Consider the following 13,119-nt stretch of genomic DNA (forward strand, 5'->3'; position numbering starts at 1 on the left):
TAAGCTCAACTTGCTTAGCGAGTTATATGCGAAATATGGGACTGGTTTAGTTGCAGCAACAACACAGCTAATGTAAGCAGGCAAAGACAGTACCGTATTTACTTCTGTAATGAACTCATTCGTATAATAAGCCTCCCCCCTCACTTTTGTCATTGAGGATCAACTGCAAAAAATGCACACTTGACCATCAGGACCAGTGTTCAACATGTTCGTTTTATCTCGCCGTGATTGGCTGCCACCATCAACTATCATAAAATCATCCGATCACGCTGTGATATAGCAAACACCTTAGGCTGCGAATGATGCTCAATACCAGTGACAGATGAACATGAGATATGCAGGGACGCAGATTGCCGGCTGTGTGGTTTTGATGATGGGTGGATGTACGGATAGACAGACGGATGTATGATATGAAATTTCTGCCCAACTTTTTTTTTCCCCCGCGTAACAAACTTTCTTCCCAAAGTGATGTTGACTTTTGTGAAAAGAAAAGGGGGAGGGGGGGGAGTTCATTACATGAGTAATACAGCAATTTCCTAACGCTGCACTGCACTGTAGTTGTTTAACACTTTAAAAAAAGAAGCTTTTCTCAAATATTGTAGCTAAGTAAAAGAAGAATCAAGAACTGCATTAAAAAAGAAAAAATGAAGTTACTGGACTGCTCTCAACTGCCAGTTGGCTAACATACTTCCAGAGTATGAACAGCTTCTGCCAAAATGCAGGTTTTCTGAATCAAGCCATTTTCTCTTGTTTGCCATAGGGTTGACAACCACCAGCGGAGCTGGTGCGCTTGGGACTGCAGTTGTAGCTCAATTTTTATGAGACAAAAAGGGGAATGGGCGACAAGGACTATTGAGAGCTTCCATGGCAATGTCCAGTTTTTCTCTGGGACTGAAAGAGGCGGGCTGTACTTGAGGATGCAGTATCAAGGAGGAGCAAGAAAAAGAAGAAATGATGCACAGCAAGGCAACGTGTACAAGAATCAATGCCGCCTGTGAATCCGTACTTGTATTTTGCAGTGCTGGCCCCAGAGATCCTTCAAGTAGCGCTGTGGGTACTGCTTATGGTAGACATTGCACAAAACTTGAAACCTGGGCCGACGTGAAAAAGGCGTTCTTCAATTGCCACATGTTCAGAGTTTTGGCACACCAACTGCATCCAGTACCCTAGAAGCAAAGCACAGTTTGCACCATCACCATCATCATTCATCATCAGCCTGACTACACCCACTGCAGAGCAAAGGCCTCTCCCATGTCTCTCCAATTCTCCAATTAACCCTGTCCTTCGCCAGTTGCAGCCATCGAATTCCCGCAAATTTCCTAATCTCATCCGCCCACCTAACTTTCTGCCGACCCCTGCTACGTTTGCCTTCTCTTGGAATCCACTCCGTTACCTTTAACCCTTTGAAGGTTTTTGCCGTATATGTACGGCGGCGGTTTTCTGTCCCGCAAGGTCTTTGCCGTACGGGTACGGTTTCGATCTTCCGTTTGAAATTTTGCGCCAAAAGAACAATGCGTGCTCACTGGGGGGTGCTGCCACCTCTTAGGACTTACAAGAAGTGTTTGAATTTTGTGCTGCCTTCTTACGGAGATAAGCAGAACTTATGTCTAGCTTTAGGGCGGCGGCACAGACTGCGGCAACACCCCTTTTGTAGTTTTGGTTTCGCCGCGTGATCGCAACGGAGTCGCGCGAAATTTGAGTTTTCTTTTTGTCAGCACTATCTTGCAGGGGCTGCCGAAGTTGATTTCTATCTTTATTGGCGCTGCTCTTAGCTTGCTTATCACCGTTGCTCGTGAGGTATTCTCGCCCTCTGTGGCAACGCGCCTACGCGGTTTCGATTCCGCCGCAGGATCGCAACGGAGTCGCGCGAAACGTGTTTTCTCTTTGTGGGCACTGTTTTGCAGAGGTGGCGAAAGTTGATTTCTATCTTTATTGGTGCTGCTCTTAGCTTGCTTATCACCGTTGCTATTCAATTCTATTGGACATTTGCCAGTTGTGAGTGATGCTGTCACCAAAGTACTGTTCCTAATTTTTTTTTTTACTATTTATTCTCGATTATATACATTTTGTAGATTCAAGATTCGCAATAAAGTAATTTGACCACCTGGGAAAGTTTTCTTCAAAATAATTCGACCCTCAAAGGGTTAAGGAGCAGCAGTTATCTTGCCTTCGCATTACATGCCCTGCCCAAGCCCATTTCCTCCTCTTGATTTCAACTAGGATATCATTAACCCGCATTTGTTCGCTCACCGACTCCGCCCTCTTCCTATCTCTTAACGTTACACCTATCATTTTTCTTTCCATAACTCGCTGCGTTGTCCTTAACCTAAGCTGAACCCTCTTTGTTAGCCTCCACGTTTCTGCCCCATAGGTGAGTACCGGTAAGATACAGCTGTTGTATACTTTTCTCTTGAGGGATATTGGTAAACTACCATTCATGATCTGAGAGAACCTGCCATATGCGCTCCACCCCATTCTTATTCTTCTAGTTATTTCCCTCTCATGATCCAGATCTGTGGTCACTACCTGCCTTAAGAAGACATATTCTCTTACTACTTTGCACCATTTAATCATAAAAACCAGACTGAGAATCTACCTACAGTCCAATGGCACATGATGATTCAACTCCTGTACGAAACTGTTTTGACATATGTATCCGTGGGCAGATTACACCGCCACAACCCTCGCATTGCTCTTATCACGAATGGTTCTCGTGACTGAAAACGCTTTTTAAGGCGGAAATTTGGGCTAGTTGGAAGGCACTCGAAACCATATTTGCTAGCACTGATTTGGACACAAGGGACAAAAGAACACGTATGCACGGGACAGACACTAGTCTTCAACTGCCATTTATTGGAAAAAACGTGCAGAAGACTCGTATTCCATGTTTTCCTATAAACAGAAGCTGAACACTAGCATCTGTCCTGCGCGTATGTGTTCTTTTGTCCCTTGAGTCCAAATAAGCACTAGCAAATATGATTTCGAATGCCAATGACCTTGTTCACCTGTACAAGATTATTTCCTACAAATTCAACATTGGTGTATTGCCAGCACCAACCTACCCCATTAACAAGCCGTCTTCGGCAGCTGTCAGCACTTTCATTCAGCATAGCACAGCATTTGACAAGTGGATGCTTCAGCAGCACCTATCATAAAAGGATATCCCCCGGAAGTCAAAATTTTTAACAACTTCCTGCCTCTTGCACAAAGCATCAAAATGAAGATTATCGGATTTTCAGGTGCCAAAGATGGGCTGTGCAGTATGGTATGTTATAGTAGAGGAGGTCATAAAATTAACATAATTTGATCCCTACTGTTGTTTACTATTCATCAAAACCTTGCATTTACACCTCCAATGAACTGCGGCCATTGCATCGGGATCGAACCTGCAAACTCTTGCTTGGCAGCTGAATGTCACAGCCATTTCCGACCAAAGCTACTCTCTCAAAACTGTCATCCACCATGATGTACCACTCGTGAGGCAGCTACACACGAGGGCAGCATCCAGTCTTCTTGACCTTTCATGGGGTGAAGACATGCAACATCAATGACTGCTCATACTGCACTCCATCACTCCCCCACCCCACACATACAAAGGCTGCACCCATGTCTGGGCTGGAGGTGAAGGCTGGAATTTTCTGATGAAACTTACTATGAAAGCCATATTGCTTACCAGAAAGAAGGTTCCTCGAACCGCTGTCACTTAAAAACATACTTCGAGAGCCTGTTTTTTTTTGTTTGAGAATGGTGCATGTCATGCAAGTAGGCGACTACCATGCCTTTCTTCAAACACAGCGACAGGCCCGCACAAGCAGCAGGAAATAACCATCATGAAATTTACTTTGCCACACCACAAACAAAAGTTTACCATGCACAGTTGTGTCAACAACACAACTTCAATACTGTAAAGGATCAAATGTTGCCACCGACTTGGTTGAAAAAAAGTGTAGTGTGGACAGTGCTCTAACTCAGTCTCCTGTGCAGTTGTCCACGTATTGGTTAGCAAGAGACACTATTGTAAGAGACCAAATGATGCCATTGTCTATATGGTTAAGACCAAAGTTGTGGCAACAGTGCTTTAATTCAGCAGCTGCCGTATCTGTAAAATGATGTGGAGAAATGAACCAATATTAGGTACCAGTGACAGTTTGTCAGTGCAGCGCAAGCTTATGCTCGGGAAAAAATTAAAATCCATTTCAGTACAAAGTAAAACTAGAACCAAGGATGTCAAAGGCAAATATGCCAAGCTTCGGTGCTCTACACCTTAATTTCCATTTAATTAATTGGAACGAGTAAGGTTGCAAACCTAAATAGTACTGCCACATTAAGCAAAAGCACACTTGCAGAAAATACTCCCTGATGAAGGCTCGGAATGTTATTTAGTGTACCCAATCTCTCATGTCCATTGTTTTCTGTGCTTCATGCGGCACCAATGCCTGGTGCTTGAGAAGACAAAGGAAAAAAAACATACACAATAGACCGACGCTAGCAACGTATGCATGCGTGTTTTTTTGTTTCATGTCTTCTTAGGCACTAGGCATTATCAATTCAAATGACCAGTTCCAACCAGCCAAAATATCTGCCTTAAAGAGGCAATAAAATTGAACAAAAAGGTGGAGAAACTGAATTTCTCAGCAGTTTGCTAGTATATAATGACAGTGGCGTGGCTGATGCACCCAAGGTGCTGGCTTTCATCACTGGTCTTGGGGAAGTGGTCTGTATTGCAGCACCCCATTTCCAAAAGCACTGCAGAACCTCCCATTGTCACATGGGCTTGTAGAAGCAAACACCCGGTGTCATACATCAATTCGTTTAAGGGGGGACCCTGGTCTTGAAAAGAAAATTTTATTAATCTAGATATAGTAATGAAATTTTCAGGCCACCTGTATTTTTGTGTGCCGATTTTAGATATGTCACTTAATTTCGTGTAAAACAATTCCTTGAGCACTTGTGCAATTTTTATGCAAGTATTTGGGGAGAAGTTTTGAAGAAAATTTGCTGCAGGAAACTCACTGAAATGCATGCCATTGGGTTCTTTTGACACCAAGGAATGTAATAACCTGGCTATCATAGAACTTGAGTTATAGGGTACTGAAGCTGCCATTTGAGAAACAGGAATACACACTTTTCTTCTCATTTCTGAAGCGACAACTTCAAAACTCTAACTCAAGTTCTATGATAGCCAGGATGATAATTTTACCCTTATTGCATTCCTTGGTGTCAAGAGAACTCAATGGCATGCATTTCAGCGAGTTTTCTGCAGCAAATTTTCTGAAAAACTTTTCCCAAAATACTTCCATAAAAATTGCACAAGGGCTCAAGGAATTGCTTTACACGAAATTAAATGACATATCTAGAATCAGTGCACAAAAATACATGTGGCCTGTAAATTTTATAACTGACTTCATTAATAAAAATTTTTTTTTCAAGACCAGGGTCCCCCCCTTAAGCATCTACATAAGCTTTCTCTGCTCACCTAACTTTCAACAATGAGATGTCTTCCTCGCGTGACATCCAGCGTAAAAGCCTACTGACCTGCTACACCGTAGACAGCACAGAAACTGCCCACCACTTGTAAAATATGCCACAAGAATACACGTGGGTAACAGGAGTGGGTAGACTGTGGCAACCACAGCCATCAGCAGTGGTGGATCCCATCGCTGTCGAGGTGCTCCAACAGCTCAGCAACATTGGTGATAGAGATGTTTTTTCCATTCAAAACAGTCAAACCTGCGACCACTGAGGCAGAGGGCGATTACGGTGAACTGACGCTGCCATAAAACTGGGGGAAGGCCTGTAACACGCTGTAAAATTGCAGGCTTGGTCACAGGCCCTTTAAAAAGCAGCATTCAGTAACTAGAGCAGCCAGACGTGTCTGCAAGGTCCTTTATTGTTTCATGTAAAAATGACAGCATCACATTCTCGACCAGCACTCGGAAAATCTAGCTTCCCTTTTGTAGCCAGAAACTTGCAGACACACTAGTACGTGCTGTCGTTTGCAGCAACGGTCTTTGGAAGTGAGGAGCAAGCTAAAAAACAGAAAAAAAAAAGACAAGCTTCCAAATTTACATAACTCAACAAAAGATAGAAACAGCAGCATGTACAGAAGACACATAGGCCAGCAAGCATCATGCACGTCTTGTTCAGCTCTTGATCAAATTACTACAAAATAAATTACATAATTGATCAATGCAAAAATAACCCTAGAGAAAAATTCAATCAACGCAAAGCTCACTGCTTTCATGGTAACTTCGGGAGGCTAACTATGCCTGGCTGTTCAGCCACAAATCCCTGCTACAAAGAAAAAAAAAGTTACTGAGAAAAAGCAATGTTACGAGATCATCTCTTAAAATCGGCTGTCTCGCAAACTGCACTCACATCCACAACCAAGGGTGCCGTTAAGAAAAAAAAAAACCTTAAAAACAATTCAATACTCTTGAAAGTTAGAGCAGCAAATCTTTTTTCTTATCACATCATCCCTCCCACCTTCCATTCAATACAGGCGGCACTCACATTTCCTCAATCGAGAGAGCACAACCCGTGCTTTCCGCAAGCTCAGAACGCAACCTCTGCACGTTCGCATGCGCTTTATAAACGTTAAGTCATGCCCCTTCTCCTTGTCGCCACAACTCCAGTATCCCCAGTTGTGAAGCAGGGCAATGTCTGACACACTGCCACCATCAATCCTCCAGTCATGCCGTGCAAAAAAATAGCTCTGTACGAATCACCAGACACACCTTTCCCTTCGCTGCTTCTGAAATTGGCGTCAGCAAGTGGATGAAAACAAAGCTTCGGTGGCCCACCCTCACGTATGGAATGGCCATTCCAGTTAGTTACCTACCCCAAAGCTTCGGTGGCCCACCCTCACGTATGGAATGGCCATTCCAGTTAGTTACCTACCCAAAATTTTTACAATCTAAAAGAAGACAAAAATAAAGCTCTCACCAAATTTCTATATAAAAAAAGGGGGGGAGACCCAATTTCATGCAAGGCCTTCACAACTCTTACTAGATGAAAAAGCCCTCTGCACGCTCAGAGCGGAACAGATAACGAAACCTGGGATATGAAACGTCACGGAGAACTAGCCTACAGTGAACTGTGCTCTGCAGCAATGGCCCAATGCCGGACTGCAAAGGCATATTCGCCTTTGAGAAAATTAAAAGAGAAGCACTAAGCATGTACACTGCCCCTAGCTTCACTTAGGCAACTCTGCAAAGCAGCGATTAAAAAAAAAAAAAACACACAAACAGCAGCAGTCGGGAGGGGAGGAATGCAGCAGCAAGAGTTGAAGAGGGGCAACGGAGAGCGGACTCTGTGCATCAGGACACACTAACTCTCGGCCAGGATGGCTTGCCAAGCAGTCCCCCGCTGAAGCACCCCAGCCTGGAAATTGGTGCACACCGCCCCACTGAGCCCTCAGCAGTGTGCTTGCGTTGACCACCCGAGTTCACAAGTTCGCGGACATCTTCGCTGTGCCAGGCGAGGAGGCGGCCATTCACCGGCGGTGCACTCACCCACTGTCTCTCTCACACAAGGTGTGGCGCGGCACTGACTACCACCACTGGCCAGAGGCACACCGCTCCCGCTCCTCGCGGCCCTAACTGAGGTCCATGTTCTCGTCATCGGCCGTGGAGCAGCTTTGCCGGCTGGTCGCCGCCGCTGGGCTGAGCTTCCTGGGTGACGACTTCCACTCGGTGGCTTCGCGCCGGGCGTAGAACAACACGTACGCTGCCTTGGACTGCAACAAGAGGTCACAGCATGAGCAGCAATGAGTGTACATCTCAAGACGTGCAATGCCAACACCCCTGTCCCACAGAATACCAAAGACATGTAGAATGAACTGCACTGCTGAGCTCTAAGTGACTTTCTGTTGCCTCTTGTGCAACTGTGCTTCAAAGGCTACGGTGCAGTCATTCTTGCATTTGCATGCCTACTGTTCGTAATGCATCCTTGTAAAGCCCCCTCGTGCAAAAAAATGCCTTCGAGAGCAGGTGAGAGGGGGAACTGACACGATGCTTGTTCTAGCAGCATGCATGAGATCAAAGCCATTTATTAGCATCCCTAGGCACAGGGTCTGAGCAGCTGAGATGGGGCTGTCATCAATGCTGAGACTCCATCAGCGCCCTGCTTGGCACCCCCATGCTTGTGATCCAATAACATCCCCTATACCCAATATCCATCCCCGGGGGGCCAAGCTGTGCTCGTTGAGGGGACGCAGAAGGTAAAGTCTGTACCACCCCCCTCCAGCAGTTACCAAAAGAAATGCCATAGCACTGTACTTCATCTCAAGCATCCTAGTTTCTTTGGACATATCTCTTTGTATATGCCTATATTCAGCCCGACTGATTGACAAAAATGACTGAAAACACTGCTGTTCACAGGACATTAACTGTGCCTGTAAAGCCCCCACCACATACTTCACAAATTGAACCACCCTGCATTGACTTGCCTACAAAACTAGCATCTACAACTCATTCACCTCACCCAAAGGCAACAAACAAAGAAGTCTCCCTAAGCACAATGCTACTTACTCTTAGCAAAGAACAGCTGGATTAGTTAGCTTAACAATCTCCTACCTGTAGCCAGCAACTTTGTTATATCACTGGTTTTGTTCACTTTCATTCAAACATTTCGGCCAAGTGGAAATGTAACATTTCAGCTAGCGTTCCACTCATAATCACGCAAGTGGCTCCCACCGTTGCCTTTTACAGTAATCAGTGAAAGCAATACACAATACAGCACTCGTGCAGGCAGCGGAGACCATAAAGAGAAACAGCACATGTGGTCACTGTTGCGGTTTACAGTGCACCCTCTGCTGACACCAGAGCCCAAATGCATAATTCTGCAGAGACAATGCCACAAGGTCAGATGAAGTCCCCCCCAACAACTGCAGCAGAACATCACTCTTCACACTGAATGGACTGTGTTTTCACATCAACCTCATAAAACCTTGTTGATACGTAAAAAAAAAAAGCGGGAAAACATATAACCTTCCAAAAAATCTTGATTACCATTTCTAGGCACAGGGTCTGAGCAGCTCCTTTTCTAGTGGTCACAGAATACACTCAGCATTTGTGTTGTTCTTGGAGGGGAAGAAACTTTGCAACACATGCAGTCCTTTTATGGCCAAGACAAAATTGGCGGCGTCTTCCGCGTTTATGGATGTTTCGCCCATTGCACGAATCCGTTGCGGGAAAGCAGCCATGCAACTGACTGACAGTGTTCTTGTTCCACGTTCCCCAGACACGTTCAGTAGTTCTCAGATGCTTCACCCTTGCCTTAAGGCACTCAGAGGAAGCCGTTGCGTTCCTCCCCTTCAGGTCACATCCGTGTGGGAACGGCCGGCTCGCACGTAAGCGCAACGTGACAGCGTTAGTAAACCCATGTCGGAAAAAACTGTTTGGTGTTGGTGACCATTTGAAGCCTCGAAGCCGGAGTGGCTGGTTGCTCCTGCAACCTAGGTGGGCCGCCAAGGTCACACAACCTTATGGCATGTCATCACACCCTGCCCACAGTGTTGTGACCAAACAGCGCACCGTGGCAGGTGGCAGTTGAATCAATGACTGGCCACAAGAGGCTGCACAGGAAGACCAACCTGGGACACACAAGCCCCACCAGTGGCAGTACCTGCGATCGCAGGGCAGTGGTGCATCACTTAACCGCTGCACCACTGTGCCAGGGGTGATACGAGGACTCCCAGCCATCTATAAACATAAAGCACAGAATGACCAATTCCAATATATGGGCATTAACCCAATAACACTATCACGTTAGAGCTTGATTAAGGCAGAGCCTGCGTGTCCCCTAGTTTTTTTTTTTTATGTTTGGCCATTTGCACCAAGGCCCTGCAGAGAAACCACTGTAGCGGGTGACTGCTGCCAATTCCAGCTTTTCAGCTCACGTGCCTCCAGGTTTGGCCCACGCGTCCAGTGGGCTCCTAAACGTAGTATACGACCAGGATTTGTCTGTATTTTAAATGCGGTAGCCGGAAAATAGAGTTATCCGGTATTGTCTTTTCAGGGAAAAAAAAAAAAATAGTTGTCTGTCCACTATTTTGAGCAAATGAACTGGCAACACATCAATGAGGTTTTACTCTACCATCTGGGAATCTGACTCGCCGGCATAGCCAAAAAAGAAATGCCTTACCACAACATTCTCCTCTGACGCTTGCGAAACACTGTTGTCATCAAAGTGGTACCACAGCCCAGTCTCCTTGTTCTTGGCAAATGCTGTATCTGCAAAGACCAAGACCAGCAGCACATTGTGTCGTTATTCCATGCCAGCTCACACATGCACAGCACTACAGTTCTTACAGGAATTCACACACAAAAAAAAACTTTTTTTTTTGCTTTTTTCCTAACAGCACTTTTTGTGGTATGACATTTTATAGATCATGCAGAATCTATCATGCTTCCAAGGCAGGATACATAATGGGGCATAAATTGCTTTTTATGACTCCCTCCCTTAGCCTGCGAAAAGTAGCCTTTGCAAGCAATGCTGGAGGGATCACAATTGAACCCCTTTTCCGGTTTTATGCTTTTATGGGGTTTAACGTCCCAAAGCGACTCAGGCAATAAGGGATGCTGTAGTGGAGAGCTCCAGATAATTTCGACCACCTGGGGTTCTAATGTGCACTGACATCGCACAGTACACGGGGTCTCGAGAATTTCGCCTCTGTTGAAATGCGCCTGCTGTGGCCCAAACTGAAACTGCGTCTTTCGGGTCAGCTGCCTAGCAACATAACCAATGGGCCACCACCGTGGCGACTTGGACCCCTTTATAATACACATGTACTGGAAAGCACTTTTTGTCTCTGTATGCAGCACTTGCATACGAGGAGACCCTCACTGCTGTCGTGCAGCTAGCTAGCCTACTCTGTATTAGTCGCAGCTGTTAATACCATGAGATTGATCATGCTGGCAGTCTCTCTCAAGCATAAACGTGAGCACAGTTTGCAAGCGATAGCGCCGAAACCACATAGTTGGGGAACTCCTTGAATTTAATTAATGTGCGTTATAAACAAGACTGTTGATGAAAACTCAAAATAGCTTCTCCTTTATTGCCAAATGTCTTCTATGCCCACTTGATGGGAGAGATAGGGCGGCCAACAAAGTGTATGAAAAATGTCTCTTATTCCCAGCGTCTCTTGTAACGAGGTTCAAATGCAAGGTTAAAGACTGCTCATATCACCCCGCGGCTCACTTCATGCAATGAGATTCCAGGCACCACGAGCCATACTCTATGGTTTTCCCCAAGCTAGCCTATGTCATGTTTTACTTTTCTCTTGAGTAAGGCACGTGCAGCAGCAGCTCTCTCTCACGCACACGCACACACACACACAATGCATACAGGCACGCACTTCCCTTATGCCCTGGTACTCACAGTGGCCACCTCCCATGCCGCCATAGTGGTTGGCAACTGCGATGAGGTCGTACACAGCTCGTTCATGTTTCCTGTTGATTATGTAGTCATCCATGCACAGGTCCCTGTAGGAGGAGGGATACAGGATACACATAGCAGTCTTCCTCACAGGTGCATTACCCTGTTCATAACACACAGCCATAAAGGCACACAATGCCAACTGCAGTACAAACAGATTTGCTGACAACTAACCAGCCTCAAGTAATGATGCAAAAATAGAGACGCGAGGAATTCAATACCCGCACTGACCTTCTTAAAAAGCACCCCACAGATGAAAATACTGAAAGGGGGTGCACAATTAGCAAGTTCAGAGGTAGTCACATTCAGAGGACAGCACCAAAATAGTGCACACACGAGGACAACCAGCAAAGTGTCAGTCACTGTTGCTGACCTGAGATTAGAGCAGATTCGATGCTTTGTTCATCTTTTTTGTCTGTATCATCTAGTATGCCATTTTTTTTGTGCTTTGTCTTCGTACAGTAAACTAGAAGTAGAGATAGCAGAAAAAGCAGGAGCTACAGTGCACAGATGACATGAAGCAGCATGAAGGCACTCTTCAATGGTAAGTGGAGAAAGTCTAGTAATCCTCCAAAGGACACTTACAAAAATGGGGTGACACACACCAACATATACAGTCAAAACTCGTCTAACAGGTAAAAAAATTGTTAAAAGCTAAAACTTCTCTAGAAGCAGCAAAATTTTTGTCTGTGAAGGGACAGTAACTGGGTACGGCTACTTTCGACACTTCAGCGCTGCTTTGAAGCCACTTGCGAAAACTGCAGAGGTCGCGAAAAACGAAGCGCCAAACACCAGTTAGGTTGGCTTCCCTGCATTCAAGCGGTGTAATGCGGAAAATGGGACGTGGCAAAAGCTACCACCGTTTTTACCATATCCATGACAGCTGATGCAAGCAAGCACAAGATGGATACTGGAAGGCTAGAACTAGCCATATCACTGCTTCCAAGGCACTATCGATGGGTGCCAACCGTCTGGCTACCAACTGTTTACGCCACCATGTCTTCCATGGCGCTAGTGGCAAGTGTGAAATAGGAAGCCTAGTTAAAACGCAAACCATGGTGCTATGATTGGCAAACAACCAGTCACTTCTGTAATAAGGCAAAGCCTACACTGCCTGCCATCCAACCGAACACAGCTTGGTTGGTTTGGTTTGGTTTTATAGGGTTCAACGTCCCAAAGCGACTCAGGCTATGAGGGACGCCGTAGTGAAGGGCTCCGGAAATATCGACCACCTGGGGTTCTTTAACGTGCACTGACATCGCACAGTACACAGGCCTCTAGAATTTCTCCTCCAAAGAAATTGGAGGAGAAATTCTAGACCCGTGTACTGTGCGATGTCAGTGCACGTGTTCAGCAATTAGGTATACATCCGTTTTATGTAGGCATGTGCGAATAAAGGTTGTTTGGTTCGAAGTGAACATTTCGAATGCTTCTGGCACATAAAAGGTTGAACAGCACAACAGGCATTACCAACATTGTGTATTTTTCGAACAGCAAGGCCATTACATGAAAAAAAAAAAAAAAGAAAAAGAGAAAAAAGAATGCAATGAAGCTGTGTAGACATCCTGCAACAATTGCCCTCGGAAATTGGGGAAGTCGAGCTACATGCAGAGCAGTTGTATTTGTAATGAGCAAGACCTATCTATGAGACTGACCCCTAACTGCTGGTCTTAATTGGAG

The 13,119-nt window shown here is 45.4% G+C and overlaps 1 protein-coding gene across 3 annotated transcripts in view; it reads right to left on the bottom strand.

The window, feature by feature from the left end:
* Nucleotides 1–5,872: 5,872 nt before the first annotated feature.
* The window catches only part of LOC149359750 (ubiquitin carboxyl-terminal hydrolase 15-like), a 48,166-nt gene continuing 40,919 nt past the window's right edge, over nt 5,873–13,119 (bottom strand). For 2 of the 3 annotated variants that reach the window (XM_089571880.1, XM_089571879.1), the window contains exons 19-21: nt 11,383–11,486; nt 10,147–10,235; nt 5,873–7,738 (exon numbers count right to left, since the gene is read on the bottom strand). In XM_089571880.1, coding sequence (XP_089428006.1) covers nt 7,598–7,738; nt 10,147–10,235; nt 11,383–11,486 — 334 coding nt within the window. In that variant the 3' untranslated portion in view covers nt 5,873–7,597. The remainder of the gene's footprint in view (nt 7,739–10,146; nt 10,236–11,382; nt 11,487–13,119) is intronic. The other variant, XR_016288800.1, reaches the window with a different exon arrangement.

The sequence above is a fragment of the Amblyomma mixtum genome, chromosome 2 (genome assembly GCF_055824585.1).
Source record: "Amblyomma mixtum isolate Tamu chromosome 2, ASM5582458v1, whole genome shotgun sequence".
NCBI lineage: Eukaryota > Metazoa > Arthropoda > Arachnida > Ixodida > Ixodidae > Amblyomma > Amblyomma mixtum.